Source organism: Haemaphysalis longicornis, unplaced genomic scaffold, assembly GCF_048455015.1.
Source record: "Haemaphysalis longicornis isolate Haplotype H1 unplaced genomic scaffold, Haemaphysalis longicornis Haplotype H1 scaffold_1, whole genome shotgun sequence".
Lineage (NCBI taxonomy): Eukaryota > Metazoa > Arthropoda > Arachnida > Ixodida > Ixodidae > Haemaphysalis > Haemaphysalis longicornis.
In genome coordinates, this window is record NW_027526203.1 from 280435667 (window position 1) to 280456274 (window position 20608).

The 20608-nt window shown below is 46.9% G+C and overlaps 1 protein-coding gene across 8 annotated transcripts in view; it reads right to left on the reverse strand.

The window, feature by feature from the left end:
- Positions 1-20608, reverse strand: part of LOC144146742 (uncharacterized) — a 111230-nt gene that overhangs the window by 27981 nt on the left and 62641 nt on the right. For all 8 annotated transcript variants that reach the window (XM_077678707.1, XM_077678703.1, XM_077678690.1 and 5 more), the window contains 2 exons: positions 12526-12758; positions 913-1166 (listed from right to left, as the gene is read on the reverse strand). In XM_077678707.1, the coding sequence (XP_077534833.1) occupies positions 913-1166; positions 12526-12758 (487 nt within the window). The remainder of the gene's footprint in view (positions 1-912; positions 1167-12525; positions 12759-20608) is intronic.

The window sequence follows — 20608 nt, forward strand, 5'->3', positions numbered from 1 at the left end:
ATTCATACATCTAAAAAAAAACTTTTCTTCAGCTGTGCATATGTTTGCTGCTAAAGGGAAATGTAGCTAAATCTAAATTTTCCTTTCACCCATTTTCTTGGAACCCAAGAACTACAATGGCCAGCACAAAAATTGAAGTTTTCTAAATAACCAGAAAAATTTGCTGTCAAAAGTATTTTAAGCTATACAAAATATGCCATACTTCCCTCTGCAACAATGAAACCTTGATTAAAAATCTTACTAGCTGAGCTATATAGTGCCAATTCTCATCACTTGCCTGCCATTGGGTGTACTTTCACTCTGACATAACCAAATATATCTGTGGAACTTAGTTTTGCAATTTGCATTTAGCGAGGCATACTGTGCAGTTACATGTCTGCCCCTATCTAAGGAGTGCCTGCCACAGTTGCTTAGAAGCAGGAGAAAATGTGCTTTGCTTTTCAATTAAATCCATACAGATTAAGTTGGTGCTTAAAGTCTTCGGAAAACAAACATACACACAGGCATATGTAGATTAAAATCAATGCAAAATCAATTTACCGCCTGAGGTACAAGATATGACTTCCCAGTTAAGGGGTAACCACATGCAGCAATGGTGACAAGCGACGCGAAAAACATAACTCAATGGGTACAACAAACAGACCACGACAAGCGAAAAAAATTATTACACTGCTGCCAATGCCCTCCGTTGTCATCGCTTGTCGCTGCCGCTCGCTTGTGGGCTGCTTCTGGGCGGCCAAAAGTGAGCGACGGCGACGGCCCATCGCCCGCTGTCGCCTACACCAACTGTTTGCTGTACCCACTGAGTTAAATTTTTCGCACTGCTTGTCACCATCACTGCATGTGGTTACCCCATAAAAGTGTAGGCCCCCCCCAGCAAGGAGGCTTAGAACTGACAGTCTCACCACTCACCACTTGGGCCACTCGAGTGGCCACCGGTGGCCGAGACGCCCCCATCAGGGAGCTCAGGCTCGACAAGAGTAGGAACTGAGGTTGCGCTCGACGCCACCGAGGGCAGGCCGCCGTCAGGCTCCCGGGCTTGTGCCACACAGCAGCTCTGCAGAGCCTTCAGTTCCGCACGCTTCTGGTGCAGCCTGATGAGGATGCCCCGCTGCCTCTTGCGCAGCCCGGGCAGCAGGTCTTCCGAGCCGTTTTCACGACAGTTGCTGCCGGGGCAAACCACGGAATGCAGCACCTTAGAACAAAGTCTCAGGAAAAGATTACCCCAAGTGAAACAAGAGAAAATTAAGGCCAAGATTAGGACACCAAAACTATAGGCTGCAATGAAAAACGCCTCGAACAACTAACTAAGCCCACTCAAACCTTCAACGATTGTATGTAAGAAATGGCTGGCTATTAGGCATGCCATGCCACAGGGCTCCAAGCCATTTCACACCACCCACAAGTTCCCTCAACATACACCAAAGCTCGTGTACACATTGTATTTATCCCACTCACTTAGAAAAAAAAAAAATACTTAAGAACAGTACCTTGTACTGCAGTTAAAGGACGATGTCTGATTGAGTATGCCGACTCTTTCCCATTCACAAAAGCATATAAATTACCCCAAAGACCTACTGAAATCTTTTCCCTTACTTCCTTTTGCACATAAGCTACATGTACTGTAAAATTTATGTTACTTATACATCTGTAAATGATTTCCAATTACAGTAAGCCCCCATTGAAACGAAGTCACGTTAGTCAATGTTTTTTATAACCCACATTCCTGATTGATTGATTGTAGGGTTTAACGCGCCGACGCAACGCAGGCGATGAGGCTCGCCGTAGTGGAGGGCTCCGGATTAATTTTGACCACCTGGGGATCTTTAACGTGCGCCGAAATCTCGTACACACGGGCGTTTTTGCTTTTCGCCTCCATCAGAAAAGCGGCCACCGCGGCCGGGAATCGAACCCGCGACCTCGTGCTCAGCAGCGCAACGCCTTAGCCACTGAGCCACAGCGGCGGGTTTATAACCCACATTCCAATGCGAAATGAGCAAATAATGTTTTTTTTAACAAAATAACGTTTATCACAAGATCAGTTTCCCTTCCTCAGGCCTTCTTCAAAATGAGGGTTTTACAGTATACGCAATTAATAGAAACAACGTACACTTTAAAAACAAACCCAAACAAAATACAGCCCTTGGAAATGCCTGTTTTCATTTATTGCAGACAGTCTAATCTACTCACGAGTTAGATATTTTGTGACTTAAACCAGAATTGAAGTTTGGAAATCATTTATGAGCTGAACAGAAAACTGTGCATAATGGAGGGAATGACGAAGAGAGGTGAAGAATTGATGCATTTTCGAGCCTGCACTCGTACCATTTTAGCAAAGCCGAAATACGTGATACAAAACTCCTAACTTATTGGTGCGGTTGGAGAGGCGATGGAGAACTGCTACAAAAGTAGGCTGCAGAGCTGGCATAAACACGCAGAACTGTACACAGGCCTAAAGAATTCTGTTGACCCAGCACAAAGAGTGTCAGGTAACTAGTGCACAGCTGTTCAGAATGTGCTCAGTATCCCAATCCTGCTCTTGCCCTCCTCTTAAACTTACAAGTAGCAAGAAATAGCCTGGTTTACACTTTTAGAATACCTTATCTTGGTGTTCCCACATATAACATGTTGCAAAACGATTAAGCGGTTTATGTTTACCTGTATACCTTGAGGTCAATCTCTCACATCTCTGTCCGAGGGCAAATATCAGCCAAAGCTCTAAAAATTCTTCAGTGCAATCCCCCCAAAATGCCATGGAGTTCGTGTGGACACCTGCCCACATTGGCTTAGGGGGTAATGAGGCGGCCCACACAGCAGCTCGAGATCTTACTGCCCGAGCAGGCCCTTCTGTTACCCCTAACCACGGAGCGCAATCCACTCGAGATAGCCTTATTACGTACACAGCGATCACCGCGCACTACCACCTCCTCCGCCAGAACCCCCCCCCAGCCCACCCCTTCCTTTCTACAACTGAAGAACGCTTGTTGCGGCTCCTTCAAACTAATACCTTTCCGTGTCGCGCACACCTTCATTGCATATACCCCTATCAGTACCCATCACCCCTACTGCGGAGATGCCGACACCATCTGTCCCAATATGTGGGTGTGCCCCCAAAACTCCTTACCCCTAATCCCCTCTACTGATCAATGCGAGGCGGCATTGGGCGGTTCTGACCCTGGGGTCCAGAAAGCCCTGGTGCAACGTGCTGCCGAAGTCACCACTGGGCTGGGCCCAGTGGTCACCACCCACCTCTAAATTGCATACTTCAATAAAGTTTATTCCTCCTCCTCCACTGTTAGAAGAATGGTTTACAAAAGTTTAGGAGAATCAATATTAACATTTTCCTGCCCACGGCTATTCAAATCAATAGTAGTTTATCAATGCTTTCAAGTTCAAACTTTGACGTTTTTTCATTCAAATTTGGCACTTTCGAGAACCCTCTGAGCGCTGGTGCCATCTACTGAGTAGTAGAGACACTTGCATCCTTTTTGTTTTTGCTTTTTGCGCAGCACCAATTTTTTAAGGCAGTGGCTATTTTGCCGGCAGCCGGCAGATTAGCCTGGGAGAAAAGTTGCCGGCAGTTCCTTCCCATTGGCTGGCCCAGACCACGTGATAATTCTGCCGGCACTTTTCCGTGAGGGCTATTTTGCCGGCTGCCGGCACATTTCCGGGCGGGCTATTTTGCCGGCTGCCGGCAGATTAGCCCGGGAGAAAAATTGCCGGCAATTCCCCGGCAGCCGGAGATGTCAACTTTAACGTTGGTGAGAAGTTTTCGAGCTTTGCCGAGGTACTGAATTACGTCAAGCTATACAAAGAACGAGTCGGCAAGATTGCAGCGGGCATGTCGAACTTTGACTCAGCCCACTACGAACTTGGACTGCATGATTGGATGCAGAAATATTGTTTTTACTGAAGTTCGTGTTTAAAATTTCATCATTGAAATAAACAATGGCGAATTCTAGCCATGCAATCTTGGTTTTTTTACTTATCATTTATTTATTGTGCGACTTTGCTTGAGATTCTACAAAGGAAACACCAAGGAACATTCACTGTCGGCAATCATGGTCCAAGTTCGCGGCGGGCTGAGTCAAAGTTTGACATGCCCGCTGCAATCTTGCCGACTCATTCTTTCTATGGCTTGACGTAATTCAGTACCTCGGCAAAGCTCGAAAACGTGTCACCAACGTTAAAGTTGACATCTCCGGCTGCCGGAGCATTGGCGCCAAGAGGCAGCATTGCCGGGGAATTGCCGGTAACTTTTCTCCCGGGCTAATCTGCCGGCAGCCGGCAAAATAGCCCGCGCGGAAATGTGCCGGCAGCCGGCAAAATAGCCCCCGCGGAAAAGTGCCGGCTGAATAATCACGTGGTCTGGGCCAGCCAATGGGAAGAAACTGCCGGCAACTTTTCTCCCAGGCTAATCTGCCGGCTGCCGGCAAAATAGCCACTGCCATTTTTTAAAGGGGCCCTGAAAGGCATTTTGAGCACACTAAATGAACTAGCGCAATCGCTAGATTGGGTCGCCAACGTCACCTGTGCCAAGTATTACTCTTTTACGCGCAGCGGAAAGCTCACACTTTTGTTGCAAAGTTTGTCGCTTTTTTCTCACCCTTTCCTTCGTGTTTTTGGACGCCGCCATCTTCACATGTCTACATCATCGATTCCCAGATGTTCGTCATGAGCTAGACATCCTGCTATTGGGCGGCTTTTTCACGCACTTCCGGCAAAGAGATGAGTCGTCTGCTCAGCGTCGGCTCGCCGGCTGATCTGCCAGCGGAGTGCCGGAGTGCTTTGACATTTTACGACAAACGAAACAAGTGTAAACAAACGCTTAACCGTTTGTATTGAATGCAACACGGCCATAACACGACGTGGATTTTATCTTACGTGAGTACGTACCATAAAGAAAGTCCCGTGGCACTTCTTTGGTGCAATCGCCGAGAACGCCCTGAGCCGAATGCTCGGGTTTGACGCGTACATTTTATTCAACTTCAAAACAATCCAGAGATGCGTTTCGAACGAACGCAACGTCACAACATGCGTTGCAAGTCTGAACCGCGATTGACAGACGATGAGTTGCCTCCTCCTGCCCGTCGTAAATTCGGCACTCACCTCACACCCGGTTTGCGGGGACGAGCAGCAAGTCACAACTCTGGCGCGCAAGCGAGAAGGCTTTTTAGCTAGGCACACTGCACATACCCCATGCGAGGTTGAGTGGTACGTCGTTCGAGAAAGATAATCCAGACCAGGGGAAGCACTATCCACCCGCAGAAGTACAATGTCGCATTTCATCGCGAAACGAACGCGTCCACAACACACAGGAGGCGATGCACACACACACACACAGCTTCGGTCGCTGCATTGGCTTAGCTGCAAGCTTCGTTCGGACAATCAGCGATGCTACGACGATACAGAGCTGCGTGAGGACGACGTGCTAACCACTTCACGTATTTAAAAACACAGGGGCAAAGAACTAGGTTCATCGGAAACAAAAAATCTTTCCTCCATTATAGTGCCTGAAATATACTGGCTAGTGTGCCGAGGGCGAGCTCCAGGCGGGCGCCGGGAGCGATGTACGCGGCCGTCTGCCGCTTGGGGCGCTGCCGTGCGGGAGTGTGCGCGTTCATCCGGCCAGAGCAGATCGCGCGGTTACCTCCGAGCTGCGTAGCAGACGGCAGCGGCAGAACTTTCCATTCCCGCTTGCGACGAAAGCGAGCGAAAGCGACGGGAATTCTGTCGCGCAACCAAAATTTGTCCCGACCATTCGACAAAAACGATCGTCGCGCGACAAAGCGACGGAATTCCTGCCGCTCTCACTCGCTTTCGTCGCAAGTGCGAACGGGCCTTTATGCGCAATCTCAGCCCCACATAAAACAAGCTCTTGCTTGTCGCCTGAGCATACGGTTGATATCTGACTACGTTACACTGTGCTTGCCAGTGTATTTAAACGATGTCACTAGGTTTGAAACGTACGCGCTCGGCGTGCAGCTTTGTAAACGCAAGCGGTTTCACATACGCACGCTATTTTGCTGCTAATAGAGTTTTAGTACAGCGTTTGTGGCCTTTGCATACGCTAAACGCTAAATTTTTGCGTCCCGCTACGTGACACCGCGATGGGAGTTTTAGTAGAGCGTCTCATCAGTTTTGCGTAGCGACACACTAATGCATACGGCGCCATCTGTCAAATGTTTTCCGAAATGTCTCGCCGGCTGATCTGCTAGCGGAGTGCCGGAGTGTTTGGACATTTTACGACTATCCAAACAAGTGCAAACAAACGCTTTCCCGTCAGTGTTGAATGCAACACATGGGTGCAGCTTGTCAGAACACGGGTTCTCGCTGATCGTGTGCAGCGTTGGTTTGCTCTTCGCCTTCACGTTCATCGCCGCTAATAAGCGATCCGATCCGGCGCGTTTTGTGCACGGGTTCTGTGTCGGTTGAAAATGTCTTTTTTCACATGCCGCCGGTAGTAGGAATTACAACCACCGCAAAATAACACCCGGCACCAGCGGGGCCACATCTGAGACCGCGCTTTTTGGATAAACAGTGCGCGGTGCACCAAAGGGAACGAGCGCACGATTCTCCCCACGCGGCTGCGAGTTCGCCGCCGATGCCAACTGCAGCCCTGCAGCTACGTACACCGCGAAAGGGCAAGGCCAGGCCGCACACATGCGGCCAGGTCATTCGTTCGCTTTTCCAGCCTGTGTCCATGGTGTCTACAGAGATGAAAGAGCCGAAAGAGCTGGCCCGTAGCAGACGGCAGTCTGTGGGAGCGCAATAGCGGAAGTACGTCACCGCTGAGGAGCGGAGCATCATGGGAGGGGAGGCCAACAGCGAAGAAACAGTTGAAAGGAGGAGGAAATACGGCGCGACGATAATTCGCGGTTTTTGATTTACGATTTCTCAGCTAATACTCATCGCTTTAACAAAATTCTTGCAGGAGGAGATTGCTAATACATTGCTTTATTTGGTTACATGTACATCCATGCATCGGCGGAAGGCATTTCAGGACCCCTTTAAAGCATTGCTGGAGTCATGTGACGGGCACTCTGAAAGGAGTCCTGAAATGCCTTCCGCCGATGCATGGATGTACATGTAACCAAATAAAGCAATGTATTAGCAATCTCCTCCTGCAAGAATTTTGTTAAAGCGATGAGTATTAGCTGAGAAATCGTAAATCGAAAACCACGCATTATCGTCGCGCCGTATTTCCTCCTCCTTTCAACTGTTTCTTCTCTGTTGGCCTCCCCTCCCATGATGCTTCGCTCCTCAGCGGTGACGTACTTCCGCTATTGCGCTCCCACAGACTGCCGTCTGCTACGGGCCAGCTCTTTCGGCTTTTTCGTCTTTGTTGACACCATGGACACTCCTCTAAAGGCTGGAAAAGCGAACGAAAGACCTGGCCGCATGTGTGCGGCCTGGCCTTGCCCTTTCGCGGTGTACGTAGCTGCAGTTGGTATCGGCGGCGAACTCGCAGCCGCGCAGGGAGAATCGTGCGCTCGTTCCCTTTGGTGCACCGCGCACTGTTTATCCAAAAAGCGCGGTCTCAGATGTGGGCCCGCTGGTGCCGGGTCTGCGGTTGTAATTCCTACTACCGGCGGCATGTGAAAAAAAGACATTTTAAACCGACACAGAACCCGTGCACAAAACGCGCCGGATCGGATTGCTTTATCAGTGGCGATGAACGGGAAGGCGCAGAGCAAACCAACGCCGCACTCGAGCAGCGAGCATCCGTGTTCTGCCAAGCTGCACCCGTGTGTTGCATTCAATACTGATGGGAAAGCGTTGTTTGAACTTGTTTTGATAGTCGTAAAATGTTCAGGCACTCCGGCACTCCGCTAGCAGATCAGCCGCCGAGTCATTTCGGAAAACATTTAACAGATGGCGCCGTATGCATTAGCATGTCGCAACGCAAAACTGATGAGACATTCTACCGGTTCTACTAAAACTCCCCTCGCGATGTTTACGTAGCAGGACGCAAAAATTTAGCGTTTAGCGTATGCAAAGGCACAAACGCAGCACTAAAACTCTCTATTAGCAGCAAAATAGCGTGCGTACGTGAGGCTGCTTGCGTTTACAAAACTGCACGCCGAGCGCTTACGTTTCAAACCTTTCAAACGTTTCAGTCACATATCAACCGTATGCTCAGGCGACAAGCAAGAGCTTATTTTATGTGGGACGGAGATTGCGCATAAAGGCCCGTTCGCACTTGCGACGAAAGCGAGCGAAAGCGATGGGAATTTCGTCGCTTTGTCGCGCGACGATCGTGTTTGTCGAATTGTCGGGAGAAATTTTCGTCGCGCGACAGAATTCCCGTCGCTTTCGCTCGCTTTCGTGGCAAGCGGGATTGGAAAGTTCTGCCCCTGCGGTCTGCTACGCAGCGCGGAGGCAACCGCGCGATCTACTCGGGCCGGACGAACGCGCACACTCCCGCACGGCAGTGCCCCAAGCGGCAGCCGGCCGCGTACATCGCTCCCGGCGCCCGCCTGGGGCCCGCCCTCGGCACACTAGCAACACTAGCCAGTATATTTCAGGCACAATAATGGAGGAAAGATCTTTTGCTTCCGATGAACCAAGTTCTTTGCCCCTGTGTTTTTAAATACGTGAAGTGGTTAGCACGTCGCCCTCACGCAGCTCTGTATCGTCGTAGCATCGCTGACTGTCCGAACGAAGCTTGCAGCTAAGCCAATGCAGCGACCGAAGCTGTGTGTGTGTGTGCATCGCCTCCTGTGTGTAGCGTTCGTTTCGTGATGAAATGCGACGTTGTACTTCTGCGGGTGGATAGTGCTTCCCATGGTCTGGATTATCTTTCTCGAACGACGAACGACTCAACCTCGCATGGGGCATGTGTAGTGTGCCTGGCTAAAAGCCTTCTCGCTTGCGTGCCAGAGTTCAGTGACTTGCTGTTCGTCCCCGCAAACAAGGCGCGAGGTGAGTGCCGAATTTACGACGGGCAGGAGGAAGCAACCGATCGTCTGTCAATCGCGGTTCAGACTTGCAGCACGTTGTGTTCGTTCGAAACGCATCTCTGGTTTGTTTTGAAGTTGAATAAAATGTATCCGTCAAACCCGGGCATTCGGCTCAGGGCGTTATCTGCGATTGCACGAAAGAAGTGCCACAGGGCTTCAACGCTTTCTTTAGGGAACGTACTCTGGTAAGAGAATATCCATGTCGTGTTATGGCCGTGTTGCATTCAATACGAACGGTTAAGCGTTTGTTTACACTTGTTTCGTTTGTCGTAAAATGTCCAAGCACTCCACTCCGCTGGCAGATCAGCCGGCGAGCCGACGCTGAGCAGACGACTCATCTCTTTGCCGGAAGTGCGTGAAAAAGCCGCCCAATAGCAGGATGTCTAGCTCATGACGAACATATGGGAATCGATGATGTAGACATGTGAAGATGGCGGCGTCCAAAAACACGAAGGGATGGGTGAGAAAAAAGCGACAAACTTTGCAACAAAAGTGTAAGCTTTCCGTTGCGCGTAAAAGAGTATAATACTTGGCACAGCTGACGTTGACGACCCAATCTAACGATTGCGCTAGTTCATTTAGTGTGCTCAAAATGCCTTTCAGGGCCCCTTGAAGACGCGATGATGGCATCGACATCGCGTGCGACCGCGCAGAAGTGCCATATTTCTAGCGATTCGATTCCAGGAATCTGATAACCCTGTTCAACACAAGCCCCAGAAAATATGAATCGAAACTGTAAATTTTGCTACAAGCAACAAAGACCGGAGCCAAAAACCAATGCTTTCTGCGATGCATGTGCAGCCAACCTATGTTTCACAAGTTCGGAAAACTGCTTTCCGCAGTGGCACGAAAACCACTAGGGCTAACTGCATATTTTATAAGTCGAGAAATTTTACAGATGGGCATTTCATATTTGCAGGAGTCTTGCACTGCTTATGTGTACAAAATGTATATCTTCAATATTTCAGTGTTTTTTTTTCTGTGTGGAGCAACACTGGCAATTTTGCTTATTTTCTTATGTTTGTCACAAAATTTTTCTGTACAGCTTCTTAAAAGCAAAGCTGTTTAATTAAGCTTTAAGTTACGCCGTCCAGCGTCACCAGAAAGAAATACCAAGCAAAAATACCAAACACACGTGAGTGTGTGCCTCGTGAAGAGCGCCTCGAGTTGGCCAGCTCAACCTTCAAGAACACTCTGCCCAGCATTCGTGGAGTGATCTCTCGCGTGCTGTTCTCTGCGCCAGTTCATGTGTGTTCGCGCCTGACGTGGGGAGCACAGACGCCGAGTTCGCGAAGCCGGTTGCCGCGGGTTCTAGCACATGCTAAGCGCTTGGGAAAGATGTCCACCTTGAGAGAGATGCGAAAGCCTGCGAACGAAATGATCCAAGCCTGCCAGTCACGGAGAACGTTCAGCAGCAAGTTCGGAAATCCACGTGAGGTGCAACAGCCAAGTCTCCGGCGAAGGGAGAGGGGCGGCCAGTTGTGCTGTTTTCTCCAGCCTTGCACCACTAGTGCAAGCTGCACCAATTTTTTTTTTCTTTTTTTTTTCCACATAAATATTCTCCTTTGAAACAATTACCATTGCAAAGGAAATTTACCCTTCAACATTTCGATATCATACCTTATATGTTACATATTTTTTGCGACCAGGAAAAAATTATTTGCTAGACTACCCAAAATCGCTGCTGTTCTCGTGGGCAAGAAAGTGTTAAGGTACGGGATAACTATTTACGGTCAGGCATATCTGCAAACAAATCATTCGTAAAATTGCTTATAATCTCGCCTACAGAACATGCCAACACGGGGAAGACGTTTCTGCCCCTATGCACCATTTTAGCTTGCTTTCCGCTCAAGACCAATTTATGTTTGATGCAATAATTAAAAATTACTTCTCTCTGAATTTTAAAATACCAAAAATAAAAGAATGCCCTCTAAGACACCTTGACAGATTTACTGTTCTGAGAACATACACAAGTTACAGTAAAATAATTCACACTTTCAATGTTCCACTTTTCTTCAATAAATTGAAATACAGGATAGCCTCACGTCATTCCAGGACATAAAGAAATATCTAAGAAAATGTATTAGTTTGACAGAATGACGACTGCATAGTCTGTAGTCAGTATCATTGATTTGGACACCTGTAGAGATTCTTGTCTAGTGTCTGTTCATCTGGTTCTTGGCTGAACTGCTTTCAGCCGAGACTGCCCAGCCTTGCACAGAAGCCTTAGGGCTTATGCTGGCTGGATAATGGACATGTATGCTTTCATTTAGAAGAATAAACCTATATTATCTCATCTTATCCGATTGCACGGAGAACCCCAACCAGGGTGTCGGAACGAAATGTTTTCCGTTCCGGTTTCTGTTTTGTTCTATAAATAAAAGTTCCGTTTCGTTTCAGCTCCGCAACGAAAAAAATAATGGTTTGTAATGGTTTATAACGGTTCAAGTTGGCGCAAAAAAAATTTAGATTTGTGAAACTGTTGAAAAGATTGAGAATTATGAAATATCGTTAAAAAAAGGTGAAGTCATGCCTAATATGTCATTGAAAAATATATTTTCTGAGGAACTCATACAGTTCTGATGTTATTGCTAAAAGTTTAAAATGGTCTGTCTCATAGAACACTGTAAAACTCCTGTTTTTAATCTTAAAAGAGATTTTACGAGAATAGGTAGCAATGGATTATTACATCAGTACCTTCAGCACCCCCCCCCCAACCCGATATATATACAGACTAAGGCATAACAGCACGAAAATTGGTGAATATTAATGGCGCACATCCGCATTAGAAGCGCATTTTTGAAAAACCTTAGAGATAATACTGCCCTGCCCAAAACTGTTGCTTCTGCTGCTTATGAAATGTTTTCCGCTGCACTCTCGCAGCACTTGCGTACATGTGCAACATGAGTTGTAGCTGTTTGCATTGAATGCGGCTGTAATCTGCTGTTTGCGCTGGTAGTGGTGTATGTTCACACCAAAGGTTGTATTTTTCCTCATTGTTTTTATGTCTTGTTTTAGAATATTAGTGTTTATTATACATGTATCACACCCCCTAAACAATAGGGCTAATGTAGGTATTTGATTAAACTAACCAAATAAATAAGTACATAAGGCCGTGACGTCTGCAGCGCAGCCAGATGACCGCAGCAATCACGCGTGGAGCTCAGTACTCGCCTATCGGAACGAACAGAGACAGTGTGGGAGCAGGCAGCAAGCCTTCGACGGAGAGTGGGTGCCAGAAAGACGAAAGACGATGTTATGCCAGAGAATCAATGCAATTTTCCACCTCGCTACATGGAAATTGAAATGATTCCTGAAATACCTGAAATTGCCACTCAAACCAAAAACCGAAACAATATTTTTTCGGTTTCGCTCCGGAATGAAATAATTAATATTGTTATGCTTTCGTTTTCATTCCAGCCAGAAGTATCTTTTTTTTTTTTTTTTGTTTTTCGTTTCCGGTTTTTGTTTCGTTCCGACACCCTGACCCCAACCCACCAAGGGCCCTCGTGAGGGGGCCTGGAGCCGGGTTCAGGGTGCTGCGAGAAGCAGGCCCACTCACCGCTTGAGCACCTCGATCCAGGTGAAGTCAGCGCGCGCCCGCTCAATGAGGTCGCGCTCCTGGAGGCGCAGCAGTGCCAGAGGCCGCTGGTCCCCTCCCTCCTCTGTACCCGAGGGCCCCAGGGGGCGCTCTGGCAGGGAACCGTAGCTCAGGAGGTCCCGATCCAGCAGGATGGGGTCACTCAGGGAGCTCTGGCTCCATCCGTGTGCCTTCTGGCCCACGCCCGTGGAGTCCTGCTCAGCACAAAAGGCCGGGGAAAGAGGCTGTGGGGCCCGCCACTTGGCTCGGGCGGCGAGGACAGCAGTACCTCTTCGACAGCCTTACCCGTAATGACACCATATTTGCACGAATACCATAAAGCGAGCAATTTTTAATGCAAAAGTGCCACTCAGCTAGGTTGGCGAAAGGGCACACCTAGCTGGCATTCGCAAAAAATGTCCACAAAGCACCTAGCTCTTGGTGCACTATCAATTCCCTTTAGCTGCATCACATTTTGTACCGCGGGCTTCCAATTTTTGAGAAGTCCGCGACACGCCATCTCTCTCAGATCACTGATACATTGTTCTCTGCCCCTGTGCATCGTAACTTTCTCGTAAAAAAAAAAAAAAAAAAAAAAACACCTTCACTAAAACCACAGCCTTTCGCATGATAAACCATTTGTGTGAAGATCCCTGGTTCCAAAATTACACTCCACAGGACTTCGCTACTTCTGACTCTCTCAATGCCACTTTTGATTCTTTTTACTTCAACTGCCTCAGAAACACAAGCAGCATACAAAAAATCACAAATAAAACACATTGTGAAATACCACACTCAAAAAGAGGGATCAGTGGTGTGCATTTTGTGCAGCACTCAATCGTGCAGAGACTTCTTGTTGCAGGCAGACCACTGTTATAACTACTACAAAGCACTGGCCGCTTGCCAGACACATGTCCAACAAGCCAAAGAGAGGGCAGTAAGACTTGCATGCTCCTCGGCGTCATAGAGAAATTAAATTATTTGGATGTCCCTTTCAAACTGCCTTTTGAAAATCTCGCACTCCGTATGTCTTGCCCTGTCTTCTTTGACCCGATGACACTTCAATGACCATTACTTCACAATCCGTTGACCTTCCGTTAAAGAAAGTGATTGCAGAGGACTGTTGCAAGGATGACATGCTAGTCCACATGGCCATAAGAACTGTGTGTCGCGTCTTTAGCTGAAACCCTAAAAACGAGGACAATAATTTTACCCCAGACAAACAGACTGGCAAACAAAGCTTAACCCCAGCTTCACCCTGGGGTTGGACGGTATCATCCCTTTTTTTTTTTTATAGATCTCTTCCTTCATCCCCTTCCTCCTTTTCTTTTTCAAGTAGTCAATGCCTGTCTACGTCTTGGCTATTTCCCTCCTCATTGGAAGACTGCCTGGGTAATATTTTTCCTCGAACCTGGACACCCGCCGCACGAACCCTCTACAGGCCTACTTTTTTTACACCAATCTGGCCTCCTCCATCCTCACCAACATGACTTCACTGAGGGCAAAAACACAAAGTCACCGTTGTTTGAACTCCGTAACCGTCTGCAGGACTAACGCGACCGTGGCTCCTTCTCCCTCGTTATACCACTCGACTTCACTTGAGCCTTTGATGCCATTCGGCAACCAAAGCTGCTGTATTTCTTCCATTTTAATCACTTCCTTCAAAACATTTTTCTTCTCCTGCAGTCAATCCTCATTGGCCAAAGCATGTCATGTTGCTCATGCTGAGGCAAAGGGCTGTTTTTAAGGCTCTCCCCTTCGTTCTCTTTTATGGAATTCTTACATATGTGACCACCTGTCCATTCTGATGCCTGATGAGCTGTATCTGCAGGCATACATTGATGACACCGTCATCGTTATTCACAGACGTACACAAGGACAGTTAGAGAGAGCTGCTAATCGGGCACTCAGTCCGCATAGTTCCACATTGACGTTAACCCCAGTGAAATGCTCATGTTTACTTCTATCTCAAGGTGAGCAAAGAGCCCAATGCAAACCAGCCATTCAGCTCAATGGGACCTCTCTAAAACATGTAGCGGAGATGCAGCTGTTAGGAGTGATCTTTGACTGCCATTTAACCTTCGTTGCCCACGTCAACTACTTGAAATCCGTTGTTGAGAAGCTAGCGGTATCAATCCTCATCTTTGCCCGTATGCACACTACTGTCAACCGGCACCACCCCAGACAGTCTTATCACCTTGCCCTGCCAACCATGTCATACGCAGCTCCAGCTCGATGGCGCACACACCAACACCACACCCTAAAAGCAAAGGCGCACTCACTTCTTCAATCAATGTTGTTTGCCGTAACAGGGGCTTACACCACCACCAGGGCCACTGCTCTCAATGTTATCGCCACCACACTGCCACTTGTTTCATGAATGACAGTCAGTCATCTTTCACACTTCCACTTATGGACCGTCGTGAACCTTCCCATCAACACCGTCCCGTCACTCATCCAGCAAGACTGCTTTAAGCTTGAAGCCAACTGATGCTTGTATGCTCTGGGTCTGAACACATTCACGGACAGATCCCACAGTTTTACTTTGGCTGGAGCTGCCTTTTTCACCTTGTCCAGGCCTGACTTGGTGGAAATGGTGAAGCGGTACCGCCTTGTCTCCCCAATGACGTCATTTGATGCGAAAGTGATAGCCCTTGTGAAGCATCTAGAGTATTTTCACGTCTTTTTGCAGTCATCTCCGGTTCCTGTTTACACTGACAGCCTGTACATTCTCTTGGCACATGACAACTCATTCAACAAATCCTCTGCCATTGACCAACTCAAACAGGACATTAGTATTCTTAGCAACACTGTTCCTATCCATTTTTGCTGCGCGCCAGGTCATTCAGGTGACCGGGGAAATGAGTTGGTGGACATTGTAGCAACCAGTGTAGCTGTGAGGGGAGACCACGTTTGGTGCAAGCTCTCTAATACACAGTGCAGTCTGCATTGCTGAGGGCCGGTCATGTGGTGTGGCAGCAACAGTGGTCAGCGGAAAATACTGACGCAGAATTGTACAAGTGGATACCAAGTGACATGAACATACCCGAAAATTAACATGCCTGACTACAGGACACGGCAGGCTCTCCCAGCATTTCGACCGGCTGGCCTTGACAAGAGACTGCAGGTGCTTCTGTGGCCAGAATGCAGCTTCAGTCTCATTGCTTACAAGACTGAGCACCCAAAATGTTCAGAGACGACATTCGCTGGGACGCTCACAACTCAGAACATTATTGGACAACCATGTCACCGTAAAGATATTCACCGTAATGGTTGACTATATTGCCACAGCTATTTCTGGTTTGTGACTGCAGAACTGTGTTTTGACCACGGAGAAAGAATGTATAGGAGGCAAAATGGCCCATTGCGGCAAGCGCGGCTGAGCGACCAGATAATGTCACAATGAAAACCAAAGCGGTCTGCAAAGCTTCGTAGCTGCAACGGCGAAGGAGAGGGTAGCGGCACCTGATGGATGAAATGATAGCGGCAGCAATTCCTTCCGTGGCTACTCAGTGCAATGTCGAAAGCGGCGGCCACACAGTTTCTTCAACCACAGCAGACGCTGCTAGCTTAACTTATGACGAGCGCTTGTGACATAATCTGGCTCCGCTAGGAAGCCTCGTTTCCCCTCCTGTCTTATTCTTGCTCCATGTTTTTGACGCCCAATGATCCTGTGAAATTTTGTATCGTTCAGTGCTCGTGCCCAGTGCTGTAGCTCTGAATAGCGAGCACGCTGTGCTAGACCACTGTTACAAGGATTTAACAGCCTCCACCTGTGAACAGTGCTGAGCTCAGCGCCTGTACAGCAGCTGAAATCCAGTGCTGGGGTTGAGTTCCATGCTTAGTGTTATGTTTGCAGTGCTACTGTTGCTGCACTTTTAGTTCGCGAGTGCTGAAGTTTTGAAGGCCACTTTGAAGGCCACTTTGAAGGTTCTTAATTTTCATGTACACTTCGTATTTTGTATGCTGCCCTTCAAGCTTTATTTTTGTTTTTCCTTTTCTTTTCATCAATAAGTGGTCTCCCTTGGTGTCTTGTAAGCCTGCGGCCCAGACCTGCTGTATTCCGTATGTATTTTCTTCTACAACTATTTTCGTCTACTTTTGTTTTAAAACTAGTTTGGGTAGTAGTATATCCCTGTCTATTTAGTTCTAATTGGCTATAAACCTGCCATAGCTTGTCTGGAGCAGGTGCTGTTCCCCACTTAATTTTTTGGAGGGGGAGGGGGGAGGGGAAGAGGGGACCCCGGAAGTATTGGAAGTATTGGCAGCAAACACACTTCAGAGCGCTGCATCAGAAAAATAAAACAAAGAAGAGCGTGTGGATCAAAAATCTCGTCCACAGTATAATCTCTCGCACAGCAGCAGTATGGATAGTGATTCCTTCACAAGTAGCCGCAGCGAGTCTGATGTTAAAGAAACCATGAGGACAAAATACAAGTTTATTTTATTCAAATTTGGTGTTTTATAGTGCCCTCACTCAGCGCTTGTGCGTGAGCAAAGGACACTTTATTCACTGAGAAATTAAACACTTTAAGCCAAAATTTCAATTCTCCCACTAAATCACATGTTTCTTGATGTCGGCAATGACGTATCCAGGGCAGGGCCTTAAAACTAATGACAGAAAGCTCACCAGGCCTGCTATTACCTCACAGAAGGCCATTTGGTTATTTTGTTTATCTCCCACTTACACAGATGGCGCTACAATACCGCTGAAGTACCAGCGTTCGCATTTTGGTCTGACCGAAATTCCTAGTAGTTGGTCTGATCGCAATTCCTGGTAATGGCTGGTAATAATCCTTTCCTAAAACATAAGTTATGACTCGACAAACATGGTCCCGTAAGTGGCTGTGCCGCTTATGTCAGTTGGCCAGTGTTGTGCAAGACAAACCAAACGCGTCTGACGGCTGTATTAGGCAGTGTCAGCCAGGAAAGTAGAGCACTATCTGCTCCCTATGTTTAGGTATTCGTAACTTCCATTGTTTACCCCACCAGTCTTAGTACTATAAAATGAACGTGCATTAAATTTAGGTGCCAATAGCTCGCTCTGTAAGCTTATAAGACCAGTTTAATTTGCATTTGCTTTAGCCAGCCTCAGCCAATCGCACAGTTGCCCCCAATACGTCATAGGTTCTAGTGCGGGAAATGAGCTAGTGGGTCACATGATCATTCTCTTTTTTCCTAATTATATAGCTTATTTCAGTGAAGTTTGCGTTAAAAGTGGCATCAGTGTTATTCTAACCAGGCAATCTTTCAAATGAACCAAACTTGCATTTTGTCTTCATGGCCCCTTTAAATTAAGGTTGTAGGCTGTGTCCACAACGGTAGAAGGCTCGTTGACAGACATAGCCAAAAAAAAAAAAATAGCTTTCACATTATCACTTAAACTTTTTTTCTTCGGTTTTCTATTTCAGAAGCAATAACAATGATAGCTATATTTCTTTCCCCAGGCTAACGGTTATCCCAAGCCTTTAGTGCCACTAGAAACATATATGTGGTGCTGTTGCAGAAGTCAAAGCTGCTGGCCTTTGCGAATATATAGGAGGAGCGGGTACAGAAAAGAGAGTTAGTGGTGTCACTGTGCAAGCTTCACAAGAAACAGCCAAACCTGGGCCTGCCAAGTGCATCGGAAAATAGAAATGCAAGATGGTGCAAGCAGGCTGAAGTGGTGACAGACAGCAAGATACCAAGAGAAGGCAGCAAGTGGGCATAGCCAACAGGATGGTGCCATTTGAAATCTGTTTCCAGCTTTGCCCCCCTCACACATCGCAGCCTCCACCCATACACTAAATTTTTTCTGGTCACCAGTTTTTTTTTTTTCTATTACTGGCAAAGAACCCAAGGGTAGTATTTTTTAATTATCTTGATATCTAATCAATTGACCTACCACAAGAGTAGCCTAATTGCATTTTTGAAATCAGGAGAAAGAAATTAGCAATGCTGTAAAGTTTCATCACATTCTATCAAAAAACAAAAAGAATGTTTTTTGGAAGACTCATTTCAACATTGTCACATCAGTCTTCTGGAAGTTCGGAGGGATAATGGGGGGAGAGTGTGTTAGCCTAAAAATACTGGTACTATATATACATTTCTGCCTAAAATTGTATTTTTCTATAAAATGCCAATGTTTTAATAGCAACTACTACATTTGTTACAAGAGGTGTGTACTTGACCTAAAAACCATGAAGTGATTCAAAGCTAAAATTGGGGCTTGACGCACCAAACTTGTACCTTGCCTACAAGACCTACCAACGTAGTGGAGGGCTGTAGATTAACGTTCACTGCAATTTTATACATGCAGGCATTTTAGCAATAAAATTGTCGCACAAGCTTAGGTTTTTCTAACCCCTGCAGTGGGCCTCTACAAGCCAACCTGACGCTGTTTTGATGATCTCCAGTGCCTGAACTGACGGTCAGAGTTTGTGCGCATCTTCTACTGCAAAAAAGACGAACACAGGCGACGAAAGCGGCAGGACTGTCCCATCCACATTCTTCTTTTGTGTTATCTTTTTTGCACTAGAAATATGCACAAGTTACCCCAGTACCAACTAGTCCAACTTTCCGTTCTAGTCAGGGTTCATGCTGGTTTGACAAAAATTTGTGGGTTTTGAAGGACTTTTGAGGCTGTGTGTGTGGATTTTCCAGGACCACATCATCTGTTAGAAGATCAAATAGGAATGATGTTTAGAGGAAAATAAATGCTTCAAATGATGAGAAATTGTCCAAAAAGGATAACATGATGTTCGAAGGTAGACTTTTCTTCAGACAACTCTCATTGTAATGAAATGCAAACTTTTATTCACTAAATGGAATCAACCAAGCCTCATGCTGCTTCTGAATATTCACATCAATGTCCAGAAACTCCTGCTTCTTGCTCTTGGCAGTCTTCCTGAGGGTGTTTGACTTCATGGAGCAAGTCAGGTCGCTGGCTGTCTTTGCTTTTTTTTTTTTGCATATGAGGGCTGAATCCCTAAAGTCTGCAATAGTGGCTTTTAGTTTCTTTTTCTTCCTTCTTGGAGTTTCAACCTCTTCACTGATGCACAGTCTCTCCCTGTGTTTTGTGCCGCTACTTCTGTTTTGAGTCTTCTTGCTCCTCCAGCCCTTTCTGGATTTCCAAAAAGGGATGTTATTGGTTCCTCAAAGGAGCCACAGATACTTTCAATTCCTTTGTGAAGGGCACATTTAAAATGCCACCAGATACATCTACAGCATCACAGGTAAGGTACTGCAAAATGCGACACACTTCTTTCACGGTTTCTACTGAAACCTGGCAATTCACACTGAATCCTCTTTCTATGCTTGCTTAGCCACAACTAAGGGCAAGCAGCATATGCTGAGCCAACCTTCAGAACAGCAGAAAAACCTGTCGAGTGCACGCGGGCTCCTTTCAAATAGCTGAAACTCGTGTTTTCGCTCCTGTAGCAGCTCAGTAAACTGTGCAGCACACAATCCCTTGAATGCTTCTCTGCTGCAACGAGTGTATCCAGAACATTTTCTATGCCTTCCAGACCCTCATTCGGCTCTGACAACATCTGCCTGGGGTCTAGTGGAAAAGAGATTTCTCACAATGGTATGTCATGAGGGCTCTTCTCCAAGATTTTTTTGGGACACTTAGAAGAAACTGCTTATACATATAGCATGTGAAATGCAAATGCAGCATTCACACGTACTTTGTGGCTTTTGACTGTGTGACCAAGGTTTATCTTTTCAAGTGGCACATGGCTGTTCAAATCTTCAAAGTCAATCTTCAGCAGGCCATGATTCACACTAATGAACAGGGAACAGAGGGCTTGATAAATTCTGTTAGCAGTTTTATGACATTATTCTCAAGGTCCATTGCCAAAAATACCATGACTCCATCAGTGGCTTATCTGTCTGAGAGTACGTCAAAAATTGCTGCATGGCCACCGCAGCAGCAAGTGTAAACTTTAGCTCTGCTACCACTAGTGGGTCAAAGCAAAAGTCACAACCACACTGAAAAGGAGCACACTTTGGAATGTTCACTTCCTTACTTCTCGCCACTTCCACGCAATGGTTGACATTGGTCCATAGAAGCAAAACCCCTCCA